Source organism: Onychostoma macrolepis, chromosome 03 (genome assembly GCF_012432095.1).
Source record: "Onychostoma macrolepis isolate SWU-2019 chromosome 03, ASM1243209v1, whole genome shotgun sequence".
In the NCBI taxonomy this organism is placed as follows: Eukaryota; Metazoa; Chordata; class Actinopteri; order Cypriniformes; family Cyprinidae; genus Onychostoma; species Onychostoma macrolepis.
Window position 1 is genome coordinate 45,654,679 of NC_081157.1, and position 19,478 is coordinate 45,674,156.

A 19,478-nucleotide genomic window follows, 5' to 3' on the forward strand; every position below is an offset into this window, starting at 1 on the left:
GACCGATGTCAGTTCGGACGCCATGCAGTATGGTAGGACATTGTTTTGATATATATCCGTAAAGACGTTTTTTTAATATATCCGGCAATTTTTTGCCGTTTTTTTCTTGCACCCCCTACTCAAGAGTTAAATTTCACCTATGCTAATAACAACACAACACTTAAATATATGTTCTATAAGGAATGGAAATATATCAGCCATGAAATCCTGTCTATCTATCTATCTATCTGTCTATCTATTTACAATGTCTTTTTAAGGCCTGGATATCACAATTTTTAATTTCCTGATTTCTCCAGGTTTTCCATGACTGTAGGAATGTTGAGTCTGAAATTAAGTGACTTAATATTAACTTCACCTCAGCAGACAATATGGGATGGATCTTATAAACTCATAATCAATCGTTTTACAGTTTGTTTAAAATCTGTCAGATGCTAAATTAATAATTGAGCATTTTTAAAGATTAATAAATGTAATGTAAACCTTCTTGTTCACTGGTCTGTTATATAACAGAAATATGTGTGTCTGTAGTGCTGGATATCAGTGATGTGATCAACTGCGTCCCAATCAGAGCTGTGTTGATATTAAGATATAATATCTTACTCAATTAAATACTGAAACATGATGAGTTACTTACTGTTGGATGGTAAAATCCTCAAAGAGGAAGAACAACAGAAGAATGGCAAGATAGTGTCAGTGAAGGTGGTTGTGTATGTGTGTAGATGTGTGTTAGTTACAGGATCAGAGAATGACACCGTTCCTCTGTCATAATCCAGATCAACTCTCACACGCTCAAGATCCTGTTCAACAGCAAAACTAGACAGTGTAGACATTCTGTTCTGCACAAACCAGACATTAGCGTTAAAGAAAACACACCCCTTCCTCTGGTTTGATGCTGTAGTTACTCCAAGAAGCCAGTATTGACTCTCTTTAACCTCCACATCCCAGCTGTGTGTTCCTGAGTTAAAACCCTCTGAACCCAGAACACAGTAATAATCATCAAATCTCTCTGGATTATCAGGAAGCAGTTGTTTGTTCTCGATCATTGTCATACTGGTCAGATCATCAGACAGGACGAGACGTGGATGAGCCGTGTTTGGATCCAGAATCACAGGAGCTGATGAGACACAATCAACAGCTGCTTTTATACTGATGTTCATATAATGATCAGTGAACTAAACACAGATTATTATGAATTATGACACTCGTCCTATTGCTCAGTCACATCAGACATTTTCCTCTGATCACTGTCAGTGTTATTAATTACACACTCATTTTTATTATCAGCGTTTAATGACACCAGATACAAACATTAAATGTGTGATTCAAACATTTGTGTCCATCAAGACAAACTGATATTTTGGAAGAGTTTGTGTTTCTTCACTGTAAAAATGACACATGAAGCAGCACTTGTTCTAGACACACATTAAATATAATGACAGGTTTTAAAGTTTTCTGACTGTACTATCCTACTCATGAGGTTGGCTTGCTTAATACTGCAAGTACTTGAATCGTTAAGTGGTAAAGCATTTTATAATATAACATTATAATTTTTAAGAACATAATTTTCAAGATTTATGATTTGTCTTAAGAATAATTTCTCGAATCCATTAATTTAAGATTGTACATAAGTAATAATTTTGGGAATATGCAATATTCTTAACTTTTTCGCAAGTTTCAAAATAAGAAGTACAATACAAGAACTGTATTCTTAATGTCATGAATCTGGCCACAGCTCTCTGATGAGCCTATAAAATTATTAATTTTCTTCATGAACTCTAGAGACTGTAAATAGTTCCTCTAGTAACACCATTATAATGCAAAGTCTTTGAAGAACTAGAAATTCATATTGAAGTTCCTTGAGCACAATATTATATTTGTGGCTCAGTGTTTCAGGCGGAAGAATCACAAATGGAGCCTCAAGTTTCTTTTCACTTTTACACCGTTTAATCTGTTCTGGACTTGGAGTAGATGAAGAAATGATAAACAACAACAACAAAAAAATATAATATTCATTATAGACCAGACCAATGATCTTCACTCACTTACTTAGGAGTAAGTACTAGCTTACTTACTTCACTCTACAAACTGAAGTAATCTACTTTTGTGTGATGATAAACTGTTTGTGTAAGAGCACAGATCTTCTCCAGACTCACTGTTTTGGACAATGTCCTGCATCTTCTTCCAGACTCTGAAGGGCAGGTTGCTCAAGTAACGTGGCACATGAATCAAAACTCCAGAAGGCATCTGTGGATCCGGCTGTGATGAGATCTGGACTCTGGAAGAACATTCAGGATCAGAACTGCAGTGGATTTGGATCAGAAGCAGAGAGACCAGAGACACCAGCAGATCACTCACCTTTGCATTGAGACTGGAAACTTCTGCAGAACAAACACACAATTTATCATCAACAACTCAATCAATCAATCAATCAGTCAATCAATCATGATCTGAAATCAAACCTTTAGAAAGCAGATGTTATTTTCTTCCATCATCTCCTCCAGCTTCTCCTTCATCGTCTGCTCCTCTTCCTCCCTCAGTGCAGTGATTGTAGCTTCTTCTTCATCTCTGAGAAACTGATGAAGCTTCTCAAACTGCTGTTTAATCTGACGCTCAGTGTGCTCAGCTTGAGACTGAAATCAAAATGACTTCAGTCATCTCAATCAACACATTAACACTTCACATCAATAATATCTGAGATCAACTCAGATACTGACATATTACAGATGCAGAAGAAAATCCTGCCTATCATTTACAAAAATAATAAACTTATAATTGTATTTGATCCTGTGGCTGTAATGAAAATTACTCTCGAGTCAATTTCTGTTTCCTCACCTTGATTTGTTCTTCATTAAGTTTAAGTTTTTCACTTAAAGTCTTCATTGCTGTATTGAGCTCCTCCTAGAATTGAAAAAAAAAAAAGATCCAAAGAACAACATCGAAGACGCAGCATTTTTCTACTCCACCAGAAAATCCTAAAATCTGTAAGTTGAAGCTCAAGCACGACTGGTTTTACAAAGCATAGGAGTAAAGTTTTTTTTTTTTTTTTTGCTTAAAGACTGCAAGAAAAAATTCAACATTTACTGACGTTTGTTTGAAGATCTAAAACTATCTAGTATTAGATATTCACAAAAACCAGAAGTCGGGATGAGCCACATAAGTTTTCACAGCACAGTATATATGAAGTAGAGTAAAATTGCAGACAAAAATACTTAGTGATTATCTGTGTTATAACTATTTAATGTTCTTTACATGTGACCAAAAAGACAGTTCTCTTACCAGCTTGATGAACACGCAGGTTGTCTGACAGAAGAGTTTGAGTTTCTCACTGTGTAAACTGCAGATCTGCTGTCTGTTCAGAAACAAATGTCTCAAAAAACCCTTCCTTAATGTGTCTCTGTCTTTTCCACTGATCACTGATTCTTTATTGCTTTTCTTGAGAGAAATGAGAGAGGAGAAATAACGTATCAGTCTCTCATTGGTTAGTATTGTAAGAGGGAGGAGGAGTTAAAATCTTGTAGTACTTTTTTTAAAATGCACTATAAACTTGTACTCTGCAATGACAGAATGACAGAAAAGCTGAATCTAATCTAAAAAAACAAACTATAAAATAACGTTATATTATCATCAGAATGAGATTGCAACACTTTTGAATTTATGTCAAACATGTCTTGGAAAGCTTTTTTTAAAGGATGTGAGATCTCTCTCATCTGTTAATACCACTACAACATGAATGGATGCTTCCTCTGGCACAGTGGCTCCCACCCCTCACCCATTATCCAGGTTCCCCACCGCCCCCATTAAGTAAAACATAGTCTAATTGTCTACTGAATACTGAAGCTAATTATGTTTTGTGTTCATAATGAGGACTGTTATTCTATTCATAGCAGGCCTGCCATTCAAATGTATGCGGTCATTACGATTTTTAAGAAATGACTTTAATGCAAGGATCCATTAAATTGATGAAAAAAGACAGTGAAGTACTTTTTTTACAGTAATTATTAGAAAATAGGTGCAAGCCTAACATTTATTTACAGTTTTTACACATGTTTTCTTTTTCATTGCTACAGCTTTGGTGATGTGGTCTGATATAGACAACCTTGTTGCCCCAAATTTAAAGAGACCTGATAAAAATTCCTGTTTAGAATGTATCCACAGAGGCATTTTTACAGAAGAGATTTTAGTTTGTTCTTCCATTCCTGGAACATTATTATTTTTTTTTACCCACAAGGCTATCTACGCCGACTTGAACAGCCTTTTACTGATTAAGTTTGGATGTTTTCAACTAGCTTTCAGTTAAAAAACAACAACAAAAAAAAAAAAAACAAACAAACAAACAAAAAAAAACAGTATTTATCCCTTAGTTTTAGAAAATACCCTGTTTTTTTTTTTTTTGACAGTATATTGAATTTCCTTTTTTTTTCTGACATAGTGGACACGGTCATTTTGGTGGGTAAATGCCATATTTACACATCCAATTGGAAGAAATGTAAACCTTCTATTACTATATTTCATGATTTTTGTGAAAAATCTCAAAGTTTGTTCACAAATGCATAAAAGAAAACTAAGTAGAAAGATGGGAAACATATGCTCCTCATTTTCAAAATAGTTAGGATTTTAGTGCTATCCTGATTTATCTTTGTTATAGTGAATTCAATTTCAGATCTTGCTTTTTTTGTCAGTGTGGTGTGCCAGCTATAATGATAGGCCTTGGCACAAACAGTGCTTTGTGTATATGCGCATTAGGCACATTTAAAATAATTATACTAGATTATATTTGTGTTTGTATTTCTGTTTTACTTTGGCACACCTTTCATGCTGAAGAAAATAAACTTGGCACACTCAACTGTTTAAATGTTTATCTGAATGTTAAATTATTATTTAATGCTTATGAATTTTAAAACAATACTACTAGTAGGCTAAGCATTTTAGCTCACTTTTCAAAACCGTGTCATGAGTTCATGAGTTACAGAATTGGGGAATGTTGAAGCATAAATTAAAAAAAAAAAAAATGTCAGACTAATTGGGAAAGTGGGGTAAATTAGCCGAAGTAGCTACTTATTAAACGTTATATTAAGCATTCATTTAAACACTTAGCCTATTAAACACTTATTAAGCATGATAACTTTTCAAGTTAGATAGCGTTAGTTATGGCACACAGTGTAAATAATGAGCTAACGTAACGTGAAATACAGGAAAAGTGAGTTAAAAACAGACTTTTTTCTTTCCTTTTTCTTTTTTTTTATGAGTTTTGAGCTTGTGGTCTAGATCATGTCGTCTGCAACGCTGTATTTTTTGTATTTGACTTTTCTTGTGATTGCCGTCGTACCGGTGATAACATAACAGGCAAAGCAAGTTAACATCAACTAGTTGAGAAGGCAAACATAATATAACGTAACCGGCGATTAAACAAAAGGAAGGAGAGAGAGAACAGAGGTTTACCAGGCAGCAGAGTTAAGAGTTAAAGTGCTTTTAAACCGTAATTTCACGAGTTCACCCTTACATACAATAAACTGAGTAAAGGTTATGCGTATTTGGCGTGCTGTCCGGGGAGAGGGGTCCGAGCTCGGCGTTCAGCCCGTGTGCTCCTCCCCGTGCTGGGGCAGAGGAGTCGGGGTGGTGGAGGGATGCTGAATGACTAGAGATGATGAAGGTAATTACTGATGATGAATTGGCCGTGTTCATTATCTGCGCGTGCTCCTCCCGACATTTGTTAATAAAACATCACTTGTCAGTGTCTTTATTTTGAATTTGCAGCTGCATTCCCTCAGGGCTGCACACTGCTGCTGCTCAGAACGCTTAGAGGAGGAGGAAGAAAGGGTTAGAAATAGTATTGCATTATTAATATTGCAAAGTTCTAATATATATTACAAAATACAATAATCATTAAATGTTATAAATGTTGTTTAACTTATTAAAAACTTTAAACACTAATGTAGCAGTTCAACATATTATCTCACCTCATCTTCACCCTCATCTCATTGTTTGTTAGTTTTGTATGGTAATTTTTCCTATAAACTATAATAACACTAAAATACTGTGATGCTGTCTGTTATTTGAGTCTCTAAGCAAAAAGGTGGATGCTGACTATGAAGGGCAGAATCATCATCAAGCCACAACAGCATTAGCTGTCCATTTTGTCGGAATGCAGAATTAGGTTTTTTTTTTTTTTTACATTATATTTACATTAATGCTTTTGGCCAAAGCAACTTCTGTTGTATTTAAGTTTTAAGTTCATTTATTTCCTGGGAATCGAACCCTTTATTTCATCATTCATCTTGCTCTACTGAGCTACATGAATGCATTGTAAAGAATGGAGCTTTAATTATTTGAATGTGCTGGATTTTCAGCAAATTATTAGGGGTGTAATGGTCCTCCATAAAAAATCAAGTTTTGTTTGCTGGGAGGATATTTGTTCATTTCCTCCGTGAAATTCTCTGTACAGTTAGAGTAAACATTCATGCACACAGGCTTCATCGAATAGCCTACACTTGCATCTGTTGTTTTCATCTCTTTATTTAGTGTGATTCTCCAGTTTCAACAGCTCTGATAAACAAAGATAAACAATCAATAAGCCAGGAATGGCCGGCCAATGTTAACTTACACTGTAAAAAATTACCGTGATTTTAATGGTAAAAAACTGTGAAAAAGCTACGGTAAAAACCTGTTAAATGGTTATAGGTACGTTCCCCTAATATATACGGTGAAAAACTTGTAATAGACATTTCAGACAATTCTACGGTGAAATACCGCTTTTGGAAGTGAAAAAGAATGTAAAATTTACAGGGAAAAAACGTAAATTGACGTTCCCAGAATTCCCTGCGTTGCATTTCAAATTTTGTTTGAATTTGATGTTTTTTCTTTGAAATAACTAGGTTTCTTCTTAGTTTTTTCTTATCAGTTATGTTTATTAGGGTTGTATGTTACATCTAATGTTGTTAAATGAATGTTTATTGCATATTTCAGTTTAATGAGTCTCACCATGATGGTGTTTATTGTTTGTGTGAATGACACTGTGCACCTTCTATATATGTTATTATTTATGTTATCATCATGTGACTTTCTCATCACCTCCTGCATTTGGTGGTTATCAGTGTATTTCAAAGGTACAAAACAGATTTCAGTACTTCAATAGGTTGGTATATTAACATTATATCAGTTAATGAAATTATGGTATTTAACTGTAAATTTAAGTTAAAACCATTAAACCTAAAACGTTGCTACCGTATATTTTACGGTAGAATTCCGGCAACCACAGCTGCCGTTTTTTTACCTTAAATTTATGGAATTTTTTTTACAGTGTATAATCAAAACACAAAACAATATTCACCCCTTTTGCATCCGCAAGGTGTCCAATACACATTTTCCCTGTGTGCTCCTGTCATAGTAGGCCTATTATAATTATATTTGGGGCGGGGGAGGGGGGCATAAATCAGAGCCTGTGTTAAGAACTACTTCAATTTCATAGGTGCATCAGACTGCTTTCTCACCTTAAATATACTAACACACATCAACAATATACAGTGAGGAAAATAAGTATTTGAACACCCTGCTATTTTGCAAGTTCTCCCACTTAGAAATCATGGAGGGTCTAAAATTGTCATCGTAGGTGCATGTCCACTGTGAGAGACATAATCTAAAAAAAATCCAGAAATCACAATGTATGATTTTTAACTATTTATTTGTATGATACAGCTGCAAATAAGTATTTGAACACCTGAGAAAATCAGTGTTAATATTTGGTACAGTAGCCTTTGTTTGCAATTACAGAGGTCAAACGTTTCCTGTAGTTTTTCACCAGGTTTGCACACACTGCAGGAGGGATTTTGGCCCACTCCTCCACACAGATCTTCTCTAGATCAGTCAGGTTTCTGGCCTGTCGCTGAGAAACATGGAGTTTGAGCTCCTCCAAAGATTCTCTATTGGGTTTAGGTCTGAGACTGGCTAGGCCACGCCAGAACCTTGATATGCTTCTTACAGAGCCACTCCTTGGTTATCCTGGCTGTGTGCTTGGTCATTGTCATGTTGGAAGACCCAGCCTCGACCCATCTTCAATGCTCTAACTGAGGGAAGGAGGTTGTTCCCCAAAATCTCGCAATACATGGCCCCGGTCATCCTCTCCTTAATACAGTGCAGTCGCCCTGTCCCATGTGCAGAAAAACACCCCAAAGATGATGCTACCACCCCATGCTTCACAGTAGGGATGGTGTTCTTGGGATGGTACTCATCATTCTTCTTCCTCCAAACACGTTTAGTGGAATTATGACCAAAAGTTCTATTTTGGTCTCATCTGACCACATGACTTTCTCCCATGAGTCCTCTGGATCATCCAAATGGTCATTGGCAAACTTAAGTCGGGCCTGGACATGTGCTGGTTTAAGCAGGGAACCTTCCGTGTCATGCATGATTTCAAACCATGACGTCTTAGTGTATTACCAACAGTAACCTTGGAAACGGTGGTCCCAGCTCTTTTCAGGTCATTGACCAGCTCCTCCCGTGTAGTTCTGGGCTGATTTCTCATCTTTCTTAGGATCATTGAGACCCCACGACGTGAGATCTTGCATGGAGCCCCAGTCCGAGGGAGATTGACAATCATGTTTAGCTTCTTCTATTTTCTAATGATTGCTCCAACAGTGGACCTTTTTTCACCAAGCTGCTTGACAATTTCCCGTAGCCCTTTCCAGCCTTGTGGAGGTGTACAATTTTGTCTCTAGTGTCTTTGGACAGCTCTTTGGTCTTGGCCATGTTAGTAGTTGGATTCTTACTGATTGTATGGGGTGGACAGGTGTCTTTATGCAGCTACCGACCTCAAAAAGGTGCATCTAATTTAGGATAATAAATGGAGTGGAGGTGGACATTTTAAAGGCAGACTAACAGGTCTTTGAGGGTCAGAATTCTAGCTGATAGACAGGTGTTCAAATACTTATTTGCAGCTGTATCATACAAATAAATAGTTAAAAAATCATACATTGTGATTTCTGGATTTTTTTTTTTAGATTATGTCTCTCACAGTGGACATGCACCTACGATGACAATTTCAGACCCCTCCATGATTTCTAAGTGGGAGAACTTGCAAAATAGCAGGGTGTTCAAATACTTATTTTCCTCACTGTACATCAAAAATATATCAAATTAGTTCATTGCAAAAAGGAATGACATGATTCGTACCATATGCGATGTAATCAAATGAGTAATATGACTGACATTGCACACAGTCACGCCAGCATCTCAAAACAGTGGATCAGACACAAGATCACAGGCAGATGTGACATGATTCACGCGCATATGCTTTGTAGCTAATAAACTGAAAGCAATTTAAATTGTGTTGCTTTTATGAAAATATGCCTATATGAAGACTACCGGTAACGCAATTTTCCCACAAAGACATGTTTTCCATGTAGGCTATTTCATTTGTTATTACGTTAAGTAAGCTATATCTTTTTGAAAATATCGACAATCACGTATCACATAATTTATACACATAAAAATCTGAGATAAAAATGTCACTGCCAGAGGATGATTTAAATGGTAAACAACAATATATTTACTTTCATCATTTCAACTTAAAACACACAATTAAAAAACATTGAAAACGTGCAGACAGATGATACAGAAGCTTTTAAAGTTGGCTGGTAAAAAAAAAAAAAACAAATCATGCATTTTGTGTTCGCAGGTTAGGGTTAATAATGAAGAAATAAATCAATAAAAAGAATAGAGAAAAAAAAACACGTTTCTGAGAACTGTGAGCGGAAGACAGAAAGATCCATTAGCATGGCATCATCTTCTCGTGTGTTCTTGCTGATTTCACTCAAGAGAAACAAGAAATATTAAAGATGATTCAGGATGCAGGATGATGCATGACTTGTCCAGGACTTCCATATGACAAGAGTACAGACATTTTACTGAAGTTTTTTTTTTTTAGATGAGATATTTGAGTGATGCAAAACATAATTTAAAATCCGATTTGAGCAGCCAGGGTGTCCAGACTGAGACCAAAAAAAAAAAAGAAGAAAAAAAATAAATAAATAACCTTTTGAAAACAGTTTGAACTCATTCACTATTCCCTGCATTTGTCTTTAGTCCACTCAGTGGACTGAATGAACACAAGTGAGTGAACTCCGACACTGGTAAACACCTGCTGTTAACAAAAGCAGAATCACTAAAAGAAACAAGAACAGAAAGAAGAGAAACGCAACTACACAGCCTTCAGTTGATGAAATCAATTGGAATAAAAGAAGACATTTAATCTCACAAGATCTCAGCAGAGGATGATTAAAAAACTCCACAAACTGCATTACCAGCTTCCCTTTGTACTAACCAGACAGACGTCTATAGAAAATTTCTTACTAAGAATTACAGAGGTTAATGTCCTTTTATTGAAATGGTTTCATTTGAAGTTACCATTATGGCGATGAATGCTTCCTTTAATTGGGCTCTTGACCCTTTACCTTTTAATGTTCCCTTTTCTCTGGCTGCTGCAACTTTGTGTTTAAGACGCATATGTTATTGCAAGAAAACCCAGGACGAAACGTGATCAAACGTCAATGATTATGTAATGATGATAATGTTATCATTATTGGAGTCTAAAGCGCTGATGTCCAGTTTTGGTATTGACTGTAATCACTTCAGCTTGAGATCCATCAATGTTTTGACTAATCAGATAATCTGGACACTTTCAAAACCACAGTGCGCACAGAAAGTTTTGAACTACCTCATAATTTAGACACACAGACATCAAGAATCAGCATATGACTCTAAACAATGGTGACGATAAAATGAAAGCTTCATGGTGGCATGCATGCTGGGTGCCACCATAGTACAAAACTTATCCATGGCTCCCAGAATGCACTGCGGCATTAATCAATTATACGGGATGAATCGTCTATTTTCTTTCATTCTTACTTGTTGCTTTTATTTTTGCTACTGTTTTGTGATGAAGATCTCAGAGCTTGTACGTTTTGTTGATTGATTGGTCATCATTGAGATTCATACGCTGATTATTGTCTGTGTGTGTGTGTGTGAATAATACAGTAGTTCAAAAAGTGTTAAAAAGACCTTCAGAACATCTGATCGTTGCTTTCACACTGTAGTATCACAAGGTTTATTGGGCAAAATGTAAATTAAAGACACAACAGACTTTAGATCAACAAATCAGGACACTTATTGATGCCACTATCAACATATAACCATTGTCACCTGATTTCATTTGACTTTGGCTTTTTTTTTTTTTTTTTTTGCAGCTTAAGAACGTGTTTTTCAAACACAGGGTTACAGCAGCCAGAGAAAAATGTTTTAAAAGGTCAAGAGTCAAGAGCCCAATTAAAGGAAACATTACTTGTTAAATACCATAATGGCAACTTCAAATGAAACAATTTTCAATAAAAGGACATTAACCCCTGAACCTCTGTTAATTCTCCATAAGAACTTTTGTAGACATTTCACAAAAATAGAATCAAATTGGCTAGAAATAAGTGAAACTGGTAATGCTGTTTGTGGACATTATTACTCTGCAGAGATCTTAATGTCTTCTTTTATTCCAGTTGATTTCATAAGGCTGTGTGGCTGGAAGGCAGCCGTTGTGTTTTTCTTCTTTCTGTTCTTCTTGTTCTTCTTAGTGATTCTGCAGGTGTTTGTCAGTGTCTGAATTCACTAACTTGTTTTCATTCACTCAACTGAGTGCACTATAGCACACTAATAGGGAAAAGTGAATGAATTCAGACTGCCAACATTTTTTGTTTGTATATTCAGACTATATTAAGATGGGTTTGTGGAAAAAAAAAAAAAAAACATGAAATCTGATTTTTTTCTCACATTTGCGTTTCCAATCAGATTTTTACAGATGCGTCTCAGTCTGGATGCTCTGGCTGCTCAAATCAGATTTCAAATTGTCTTTTGCATCACTCTTAACATGGCACACAACGATAATGTGAAAACCGGTGACGGAAATGCTTTAAGTATTCATACAGTATTCAAACGAAGCTGGCCTTGACTACAGCACAGAGCCTCACAATATATACCAGTTTTTCTTGTGCAACGGAGAAGTTCTGCACCGCGACTCAACAGGGAGCCTATTTGGAGATTGAGAAGATTGGAGATTTTTCCTGCATCTGATTTGAAAGCATCGTCACATATGAGTATGCCCACATCGTTACTGAAGAAGCCCATGTGGATTAGTTGGTTATGTCTGGACATATAAATCTGATTTGTTCATTTGCAATTAACAGTGCAGACAGTCTGCCTGAAAAGATGTGATTTGCCTGCAGTCCGAACAAGAAGCATTTGTAACCACACAGTATACAGTGGCAGCCTTTGCTGTTTCACCCTTTTCACTTCCTTGTGTTTGCTGGATAACAGGTGTGGCAGGCATAGCACGATATTACACAACCTCTAAAATCAATAATAGTTAGTGTGAGAGCTGAATTAGTGTAAACTGTATGCATGAAATTAGCATAAATCAAACAGCCGTCTCTGTGCATCTCTCAGTGCTTGCCGAGAGTCATATCAACTACAATACCGAATCATGCATATTTACTTGATATGTCTATTTGATACTAGCCGGGCGATAAACAATAATAATTGTCTCGATATAGTTTTCTCAGACAACATGTTTTGACTGTGTTTGTATTTCATGCACACAACATGGATAAACTACAACAGGTAAACATGTCAGCTGTGTGTATGCTAGTGCTTGATTAACAATATGGATTTAACATTTTCAATCAATACTGATATGGATTCTTAAATCTCAAGATCAGTCGTTTCACCTACTCTGATTTTGATGATGCATGATCTTTACTAAACATTATTTGTAGCGCACCTGCCATTCAATAATCACAACAAGCTTTGTGTTTTGTTACTTTTAATATGAAACAAGGTCACAGCTTTAAAATTGTGTTAATTTTATAATGAGATAATAAAATAAACTGGGTTTTGGTGCTCTTTAATATGTCATGACATAAGGGAAACAGATGAAACAGCACAGGCCGCTACTAGTCTGAAGAACCAACTCAAGTAGGCATCATTTTCCAGTCTTTCAAGCAGTGTGCTCGACATTCAAGTACTTCCAAGAAGCATGGCATCAAGATGAACAGAGGAAATGCACAGAACAAGAGGTTGTTGAGGTTTGTATCAGTATATATCTAATGGAACAGATACAGAAATAAGATCTCGGATCAAAGGAAGCAATTAGTTTCTATTTCACATCAAAGACCATGAAGAGATCAACATCTCAGCAAAAATACTGGATACAAGCAGATGAAAGGCAAGATTCAGTTCCTCAGAAGCATATGTGAAATCATCTAAATGTCCAAACATAATTTTTAATGTCTTATTGTAATAAGAAACATAAAGGTAAAAATATTCAGATATTAATGATAAAATGTCAGTGCACATACACTATATTGCCAAAAGTATTGGATCACCCCCTTCTAATGACCAGGTTTGACTACTTTAGTAATTTCCATGAGTACAAATCTTAATGTTTAAGCATATAATGATATTCTAGGGAATTGTGTGCTTCTAATTTTAAAGCAACAGTTTGGACAGGACCCTTTTCTATTCTGACATGACAATGCCTCTGTGTATAAGGCAAGGTTCAAAAAGAAATGATTGATTTGAGTCAGTGTGGAAGAACTTGACTGGTCTGCAGAAAGCCAAGTCCTAATCCCAGCTGAACACCTCTGGTGTGACTTTAAATGCAGATCTTGAGCCAAAAACTCTTTACCAAACACCAACCTTGCCTTATACACAGAGGCATTGTCATGTTAGAATAGAAAAGGGTCCTGTCCAAACTGTTGCTTTAAAATTAGAAGCACACAATTCCCTAGAATATCATTATATGCTTAAACATTAAGATTTGTACTAAATGACTAAAGTAGTCAAACCTGTTCATTAGAAGGGGGTGACCCAATACTTTTGGCAATATAGTGTACATTAGTGTGAATATGTAAATGTGGGGCGGCATAGTTTTTAAAGCTAAGCAAAGTTCACTCAGGATACATTTTTTTCTGTTAAAAACCAACACATTTCTGTTTTTGTTTCATTTCACATTTTTTGTTTCAACCTTCACTTCATGTAACTGTAATGTTGCATATTTACTGTATTTGCCACAACATGTATGTTATTATAGAAATGCTGGTGCATTTTTGTCCAAAATGTCTTGAGTAATTGAATCATACTTTTTTTTTTTTAAACATGGTTTATTTATAGTTCTTGTAAACACTCTTAAAAATGCATTCTTTTATTTAACAAAACAATTTGATCAATCAATTACTCAGTCAAATTAATTTAACAATGTGTCAAACACTGAAAAATGCCTGTAATGTGGAAGACAGTTTAGCTTTAAAAAGCAACAGACAGAATTAAAAAAAGAAAACATGAGCACTCCTACAATACTGGTGTTGCACCAAACAGTGGTCACAAAATTTAAACTTCACAAACTGTGAAGATTCAAAACATTTTTTTTTTTCCTATAAGAGAACACAATATTGTTTAGAGGGATAGTTCACACAAAAATGTGAATTCACATCAAGTATGTGACTCCAGTTGCTGGAGTGATGCAGATTATTTGTGTGGAAAAAACCCCAAAACCAAGCAAATTATGTCTTTTTTCTCACAATATGTAGATCTCAGACACATTCACAATGCATACATGTTGAGTTGACATGAGAGCAGACGTTCTAACAATACAACCCATCCCAGAAGTACGGCACTTGTTACACGCAGAGGAAAAGGGACACTGTATGCAAGCTTCATGTATTACATTTAGGTCCTTTTTTTATTTTTTATAATTGTGCTCATTGGTGCCTTTTTAAAAATTATGTCAACACAACACACAAGCACTGTGGTTCTCTTGTGAACATGTGCAGGATCTATGATCTACGCTGAAGTGAAGATGATTTGTGAACAGAAAGCACTCATGTTACTTCGTAAAGTCGGCATGAAATCAAAATTGAAAATTCTAAATTTTTAATGGAATACTGTAGTGTTTATTATATATATATATATATATATATATATATATATATATATATATATTTAATTCCTGTGTAATCTTTAAATCTTTAAAAAATAACCTTGAGAGGATATTAGGATAATACCACAACATTACTCTTAGGACATCCTAAACTATTTTGTTTTTAATGAATATGACTTAACCTGATGGAGGACGCGCTCAATCATTCAGGCACTCTCTCTCTATCTCGCGCGCGCTGTTAGGCATGTTTTGTGCTGTTGATCGTCCTCGTCGCCGTCATCCTTAAAAAATAAATAAAAAATTCTTCATGCTAGGGTGTCGGCGGTGAATCCAGTGGAGAGAAATCCTCCCACAACTAACTGCAAACTGGCGATCAGGGCCCGTATCCATGAAAAATCTTAGCGCTAAGAGTTGCTCCTAGTAACAATATTCTAAGAAAATTCTTAGAAATGTGGGTGTTTCCTCTTAAAATTAAAGAAAATATCCTAGTAAAGAAAAAAGTAATTCAGAAAGCATCTTAACCCTTAAAAGAATACCTTAAAAGAGGTCTTAAGGTCCAAAATTGTTAGGAGTACGGACGAGGACTTTTAAGAGGCTTAAGAGTTTCTTTAGCAGCGGAGAAAATGGACGAAACATGAAGAGGGAGAAGAATTGTGTTGCACACAATGCATGACAGTGAGTTAATAAGACGCTACACATTAGATGGTGCAGGGATCATGTTTGTGACCGATCTTATTAAAGACACACTAACATCTCCGACACCGCGCTGAAATGCCATAGCGCCAGAAAGTTTTTTTTTTCTGGATTTTTTTGTTGTTATTCTGTCTCTCACTGTTCAGATAAACCAACCATTAAAATTATAGACTGATCATTTCTTTGTCAGTGGGCAAACGTACAAAATCAGCAGGGTGTCAAATAATTTCCCCCCCACTGTACAAGCTGTGTCTCATTCCGAAGGCTGCACCCTCCGGAGGTCACATCTTCTGTAGGATGCATATACGGAGTGTCCTCAACCCGAATTAAATGAGAAGGGCTTCATAGGACAGACGGAAAAGGAAACAGGAAGTAGCCTATCACGTTGCTATGCCAACACATATATAGTGTTGTTGCGCTCTCACACTTAAGGAAAAATTAATTAGGATAATTATTTCTCAATTTGGAAAGTAATTTGAAAATAAAATGTTTTTACTTGTTTTATTTTATTCAGTGTTTGAGGAGCTACAGCGTATGTCCAACAGACATCTGTTAGAGAAAAAAAGGAGGAGGATATTATTTTTTTTTTTTGTGTGTGTATTGATGTCTATTGTCTCTGTTCCTTAAGCCTGATTTGTAAAGTGACCTTGAGTGCTAGAAAGGCGCTATATAAATAAAACTGATTATTATTATTAATTATTATTAAGAACAAAGTGTATCCGTTTTTACCGGCAGAGATTTGACGTAAGTTGTAGCATAGTTCCTTTAATATAATAATATTCAATATAAGTCCATATATAAAGCCTTTGGTTGTATGACATTGAGGCAATAATATAATTTCTCTACACATACATTTATTACTACACATATTACTATATAAATTATATACAATGTTATTATTTTTGTGATCCCACTGTCTTTAAAAGTGCTACGAATGACATAATTAATTTAACCCAGTGTTCACATTTTTAAGATAATTTTAGGAAAGCTATAAGCAAAAAACTAAAAAACTAAATAAATAAATACTGAACTAAAGTTGTGTCTATTAAACTGCATATTAAACTAGTTTAAATCACCGTGGAATCTGTACAGTAGTGGAGACCTCTGCAAACGCAAACGCTTCTCACAGCGCTGTTTAGTGATCTTGTGATCTTGTGACCTGTCAGCAAGTAAAGTATTTGTTCTGAGCTCGCGCTGCGCTGCGCCGTGCAGAGCCTTCACGCAAGTCGCGCTGTTCCGCTTTTGGTGCATTTATCGTGCATGCGCTAAAGAAATGAGAGCGCATATCTAATTGTTATCACTCGCGTTTTAAATTAATTACTGCTACATCTGGTCTAAAATTTAGTGCTGTCATGTCATCTTGTGTTAACATTGTAAAACTGCATATTTTGTCATTTATGCTTGGCGGGCCATGTATAATATATTTTAATAGACAAGCTGCGGACTGTTTGAAATTTATCCAAGGGCCGCATTTGGCCCGCGGGCCGTACTTTGGACACCTGAAAGAATTAGTAACTTCTAGCCACTACATCATCATCTCTCTTCCTCAGGATGGGTTTTCTGTCTGCGAGCTCCCTCTGTTGCTAACACATCAGCTTTTCTGCATATTTATATTGGCCCTGATAACTTCTACTCACAGCTTGCTCCATTTCTGCAAATCAGATTTTGTGAATGAATGACTTGATCCACCTGTTGCAACGGTCTTCATCGACAGCCGCTTGCACCACCTTCTGGTGAGCGACTAACAGCAGATGGATCCGTCCGTTGTTTCGGAAGGTGAATATGAATTATTGAATTTTTAATTATGAAAATGTGTGTGAAATGTTTTGATTAGAAATATCCACAGCTTAAATAAACAACTATGTTAAATTGTAGCCCCTAAAACTGCAAGCACTGAAAATACAAGGCATTCAAATGCAAGCAATGTACAATGCATTGTTCTTTTCAACATGCATTTTTGTTTCAAAGACATTTGTCATTATTTTTATTCCATACAAAATGTAGCGGCCAGAACAACGCAGAGGGAAGTATCAGCTTGAACAGGTTTATTTTCACAGATGCGCTATGATCAACTCAGAGGGGGGAGTCAGCCTTTACATGCACATCAGTCCGTGTCTAACAGGATGTGGACCAATAAGCTTGAGGACTGCAGTGGATAGAGACAAGGAGGCCTCCTTAGAAACATCCAGGGGAATGAATACCATTAGATCAGTATGGGCAGCACTGCAAATGAGCATATACGGGTTGCTGAGAATGACAGTTAGAGGGAAAACTTAAGCACAGTCTTTTAGATGAAGAATCTGGTCTTCTCAAGAGGGCTGGGTGCATATCAGTTGTAGTAAGCATGAACTGATTATGATGGAGGGTGTGGTTTCTCTGAAAGAACAAAGAGCACTATTCTAATGAAACCACTTATATTTAACCAATTATAATTCCGAACATTGTAAATCAACAGGTTCGTTACAAGAATAGCATGCAATTATTTAAAAAACACACCTATACTGTGCTCTAACCCTGTATCTTTAAGAAAATTAAATAGAGCCTTACTACATTCCCACATTTTCTCATCTGCCCCCAAAATCCCCTTCAAACTCCATTCTTGTTCCAACACATATCTTACCTTGCAAGATTCTCCTTTCTGCATTATATATTTTTTACAACTCATAATGATATGCTCCACAGAAACAGGGTTGATTTAAAACTAGTATCTTAATCTTAATATAACTTCTTCTCTTCTGCATTTCCCTTTAAAAGCCTTGCCATTAATTGATTTCCGAATATTATAGCCTAATAATGTCGCCCTTTGTTATCGATTTGGCCTCACCTTAAACTTTACCAAATGGGACTTTCATTATTTACTCGTCCTTTGATTTCAGTGCATTCTTTGCAGCCAAATCCACGCCAGTAGATTAATTCCAATTCTCTCTTTAACATTATCATGGATAACTCTTTGAATAAATCATCTATTATTGTTTCAGTTGAATTCAAACTATTAAGAGCTGAAACAGAGTCCGAACAGATTGTTCTTCTTTGAGGTCTCACTTCTTCTACCCATTGCATCCCTACAATTACGGCTACTACTTCAGCTGTAAATACGGATAGTTTGTCGTTAATTCTTTTGCATATGGTGTTGTGCCGAGAAAAGCACCCCTGTCGCGGGAACGCGCATTTGAAGAGATCGCCTTAACCATAACGAAAACATACGAACAACAGCCGACTCTACCATTAGCGTTCTCATTTTACATATCATTTTGGTTTCATTAAAGTCCAGATAACTGTAAGTGTGTAGAAATATTGATTAGCAGAGAACAAGTTGTTGAAAATCTTCCAAATACAGAGCAGAGACTGCAGTGCTGGAGAGCGCGCTCTTACCAAGTGTCCTGAAAGTGAAGCCAAAGCGTCTCGATTGCCCCCAGGTGGCTGGCTGCAGTATAGGTCATAAACCCCACCCTCTCCATGTAAATAAACGAATGGGACAGTCTGTGGCTCTGACATTCACTATCGCCTTTTGCACACAAAAACACCTTAATATGTAAATGAGATACATAAATAGACATGGAAAGGTAAAAACAGTCATTTTTTTTAAAATCACCAATCAATTTTTTATTTTATTTTCATATAGGCTATACCGAACTTTGTATAAAAAAATATTCTCAACTATGTTATGAAAGATATAACAGAATGATTTGATATCCTACCATTTTGCTTTATGCAATATGTCTGTAAAATAGTCATAAATGGGTTTTCCCATTATATAAAATGTCTTTTTATTTATTTATTTATTTTAAAAACAGGTCAGGACTTTTTAAAGCAT

General features: G+C 35.9%; 1 protein-coding gene across 1 annotated transcript; it reads right to left on the reverse strand.

Moving 5' to 3' along the window:
• Positions 1-626: 626 nt before the first annotated feature.
• Positions 627-12,364, reverse strand: LOC131535739 (E3 ubiquitin-protein ligase TRIM69-like). The gene is made up of 7 exons (XM_058768290.1): positions 12,296-12,364; positions 3,277-3,432; positions 2,833-2,898; positions 2,460-2,630; positions 2,356-2,378; positions 2,154-2,275; positions 627-1,114 (listed from the first exon to the last, which is right to left on the reverse strand). The coding sequence occupies exons 1-7, from the start codon at positions 12,362-12,364 to the stop codon at positions 627-629; spliced, it is 1,095 nt and encodes a 364-aa protein (XP_058624273.1).
• Positions 12,365-19,478: the final 7,114 nt, after the last annotated feature.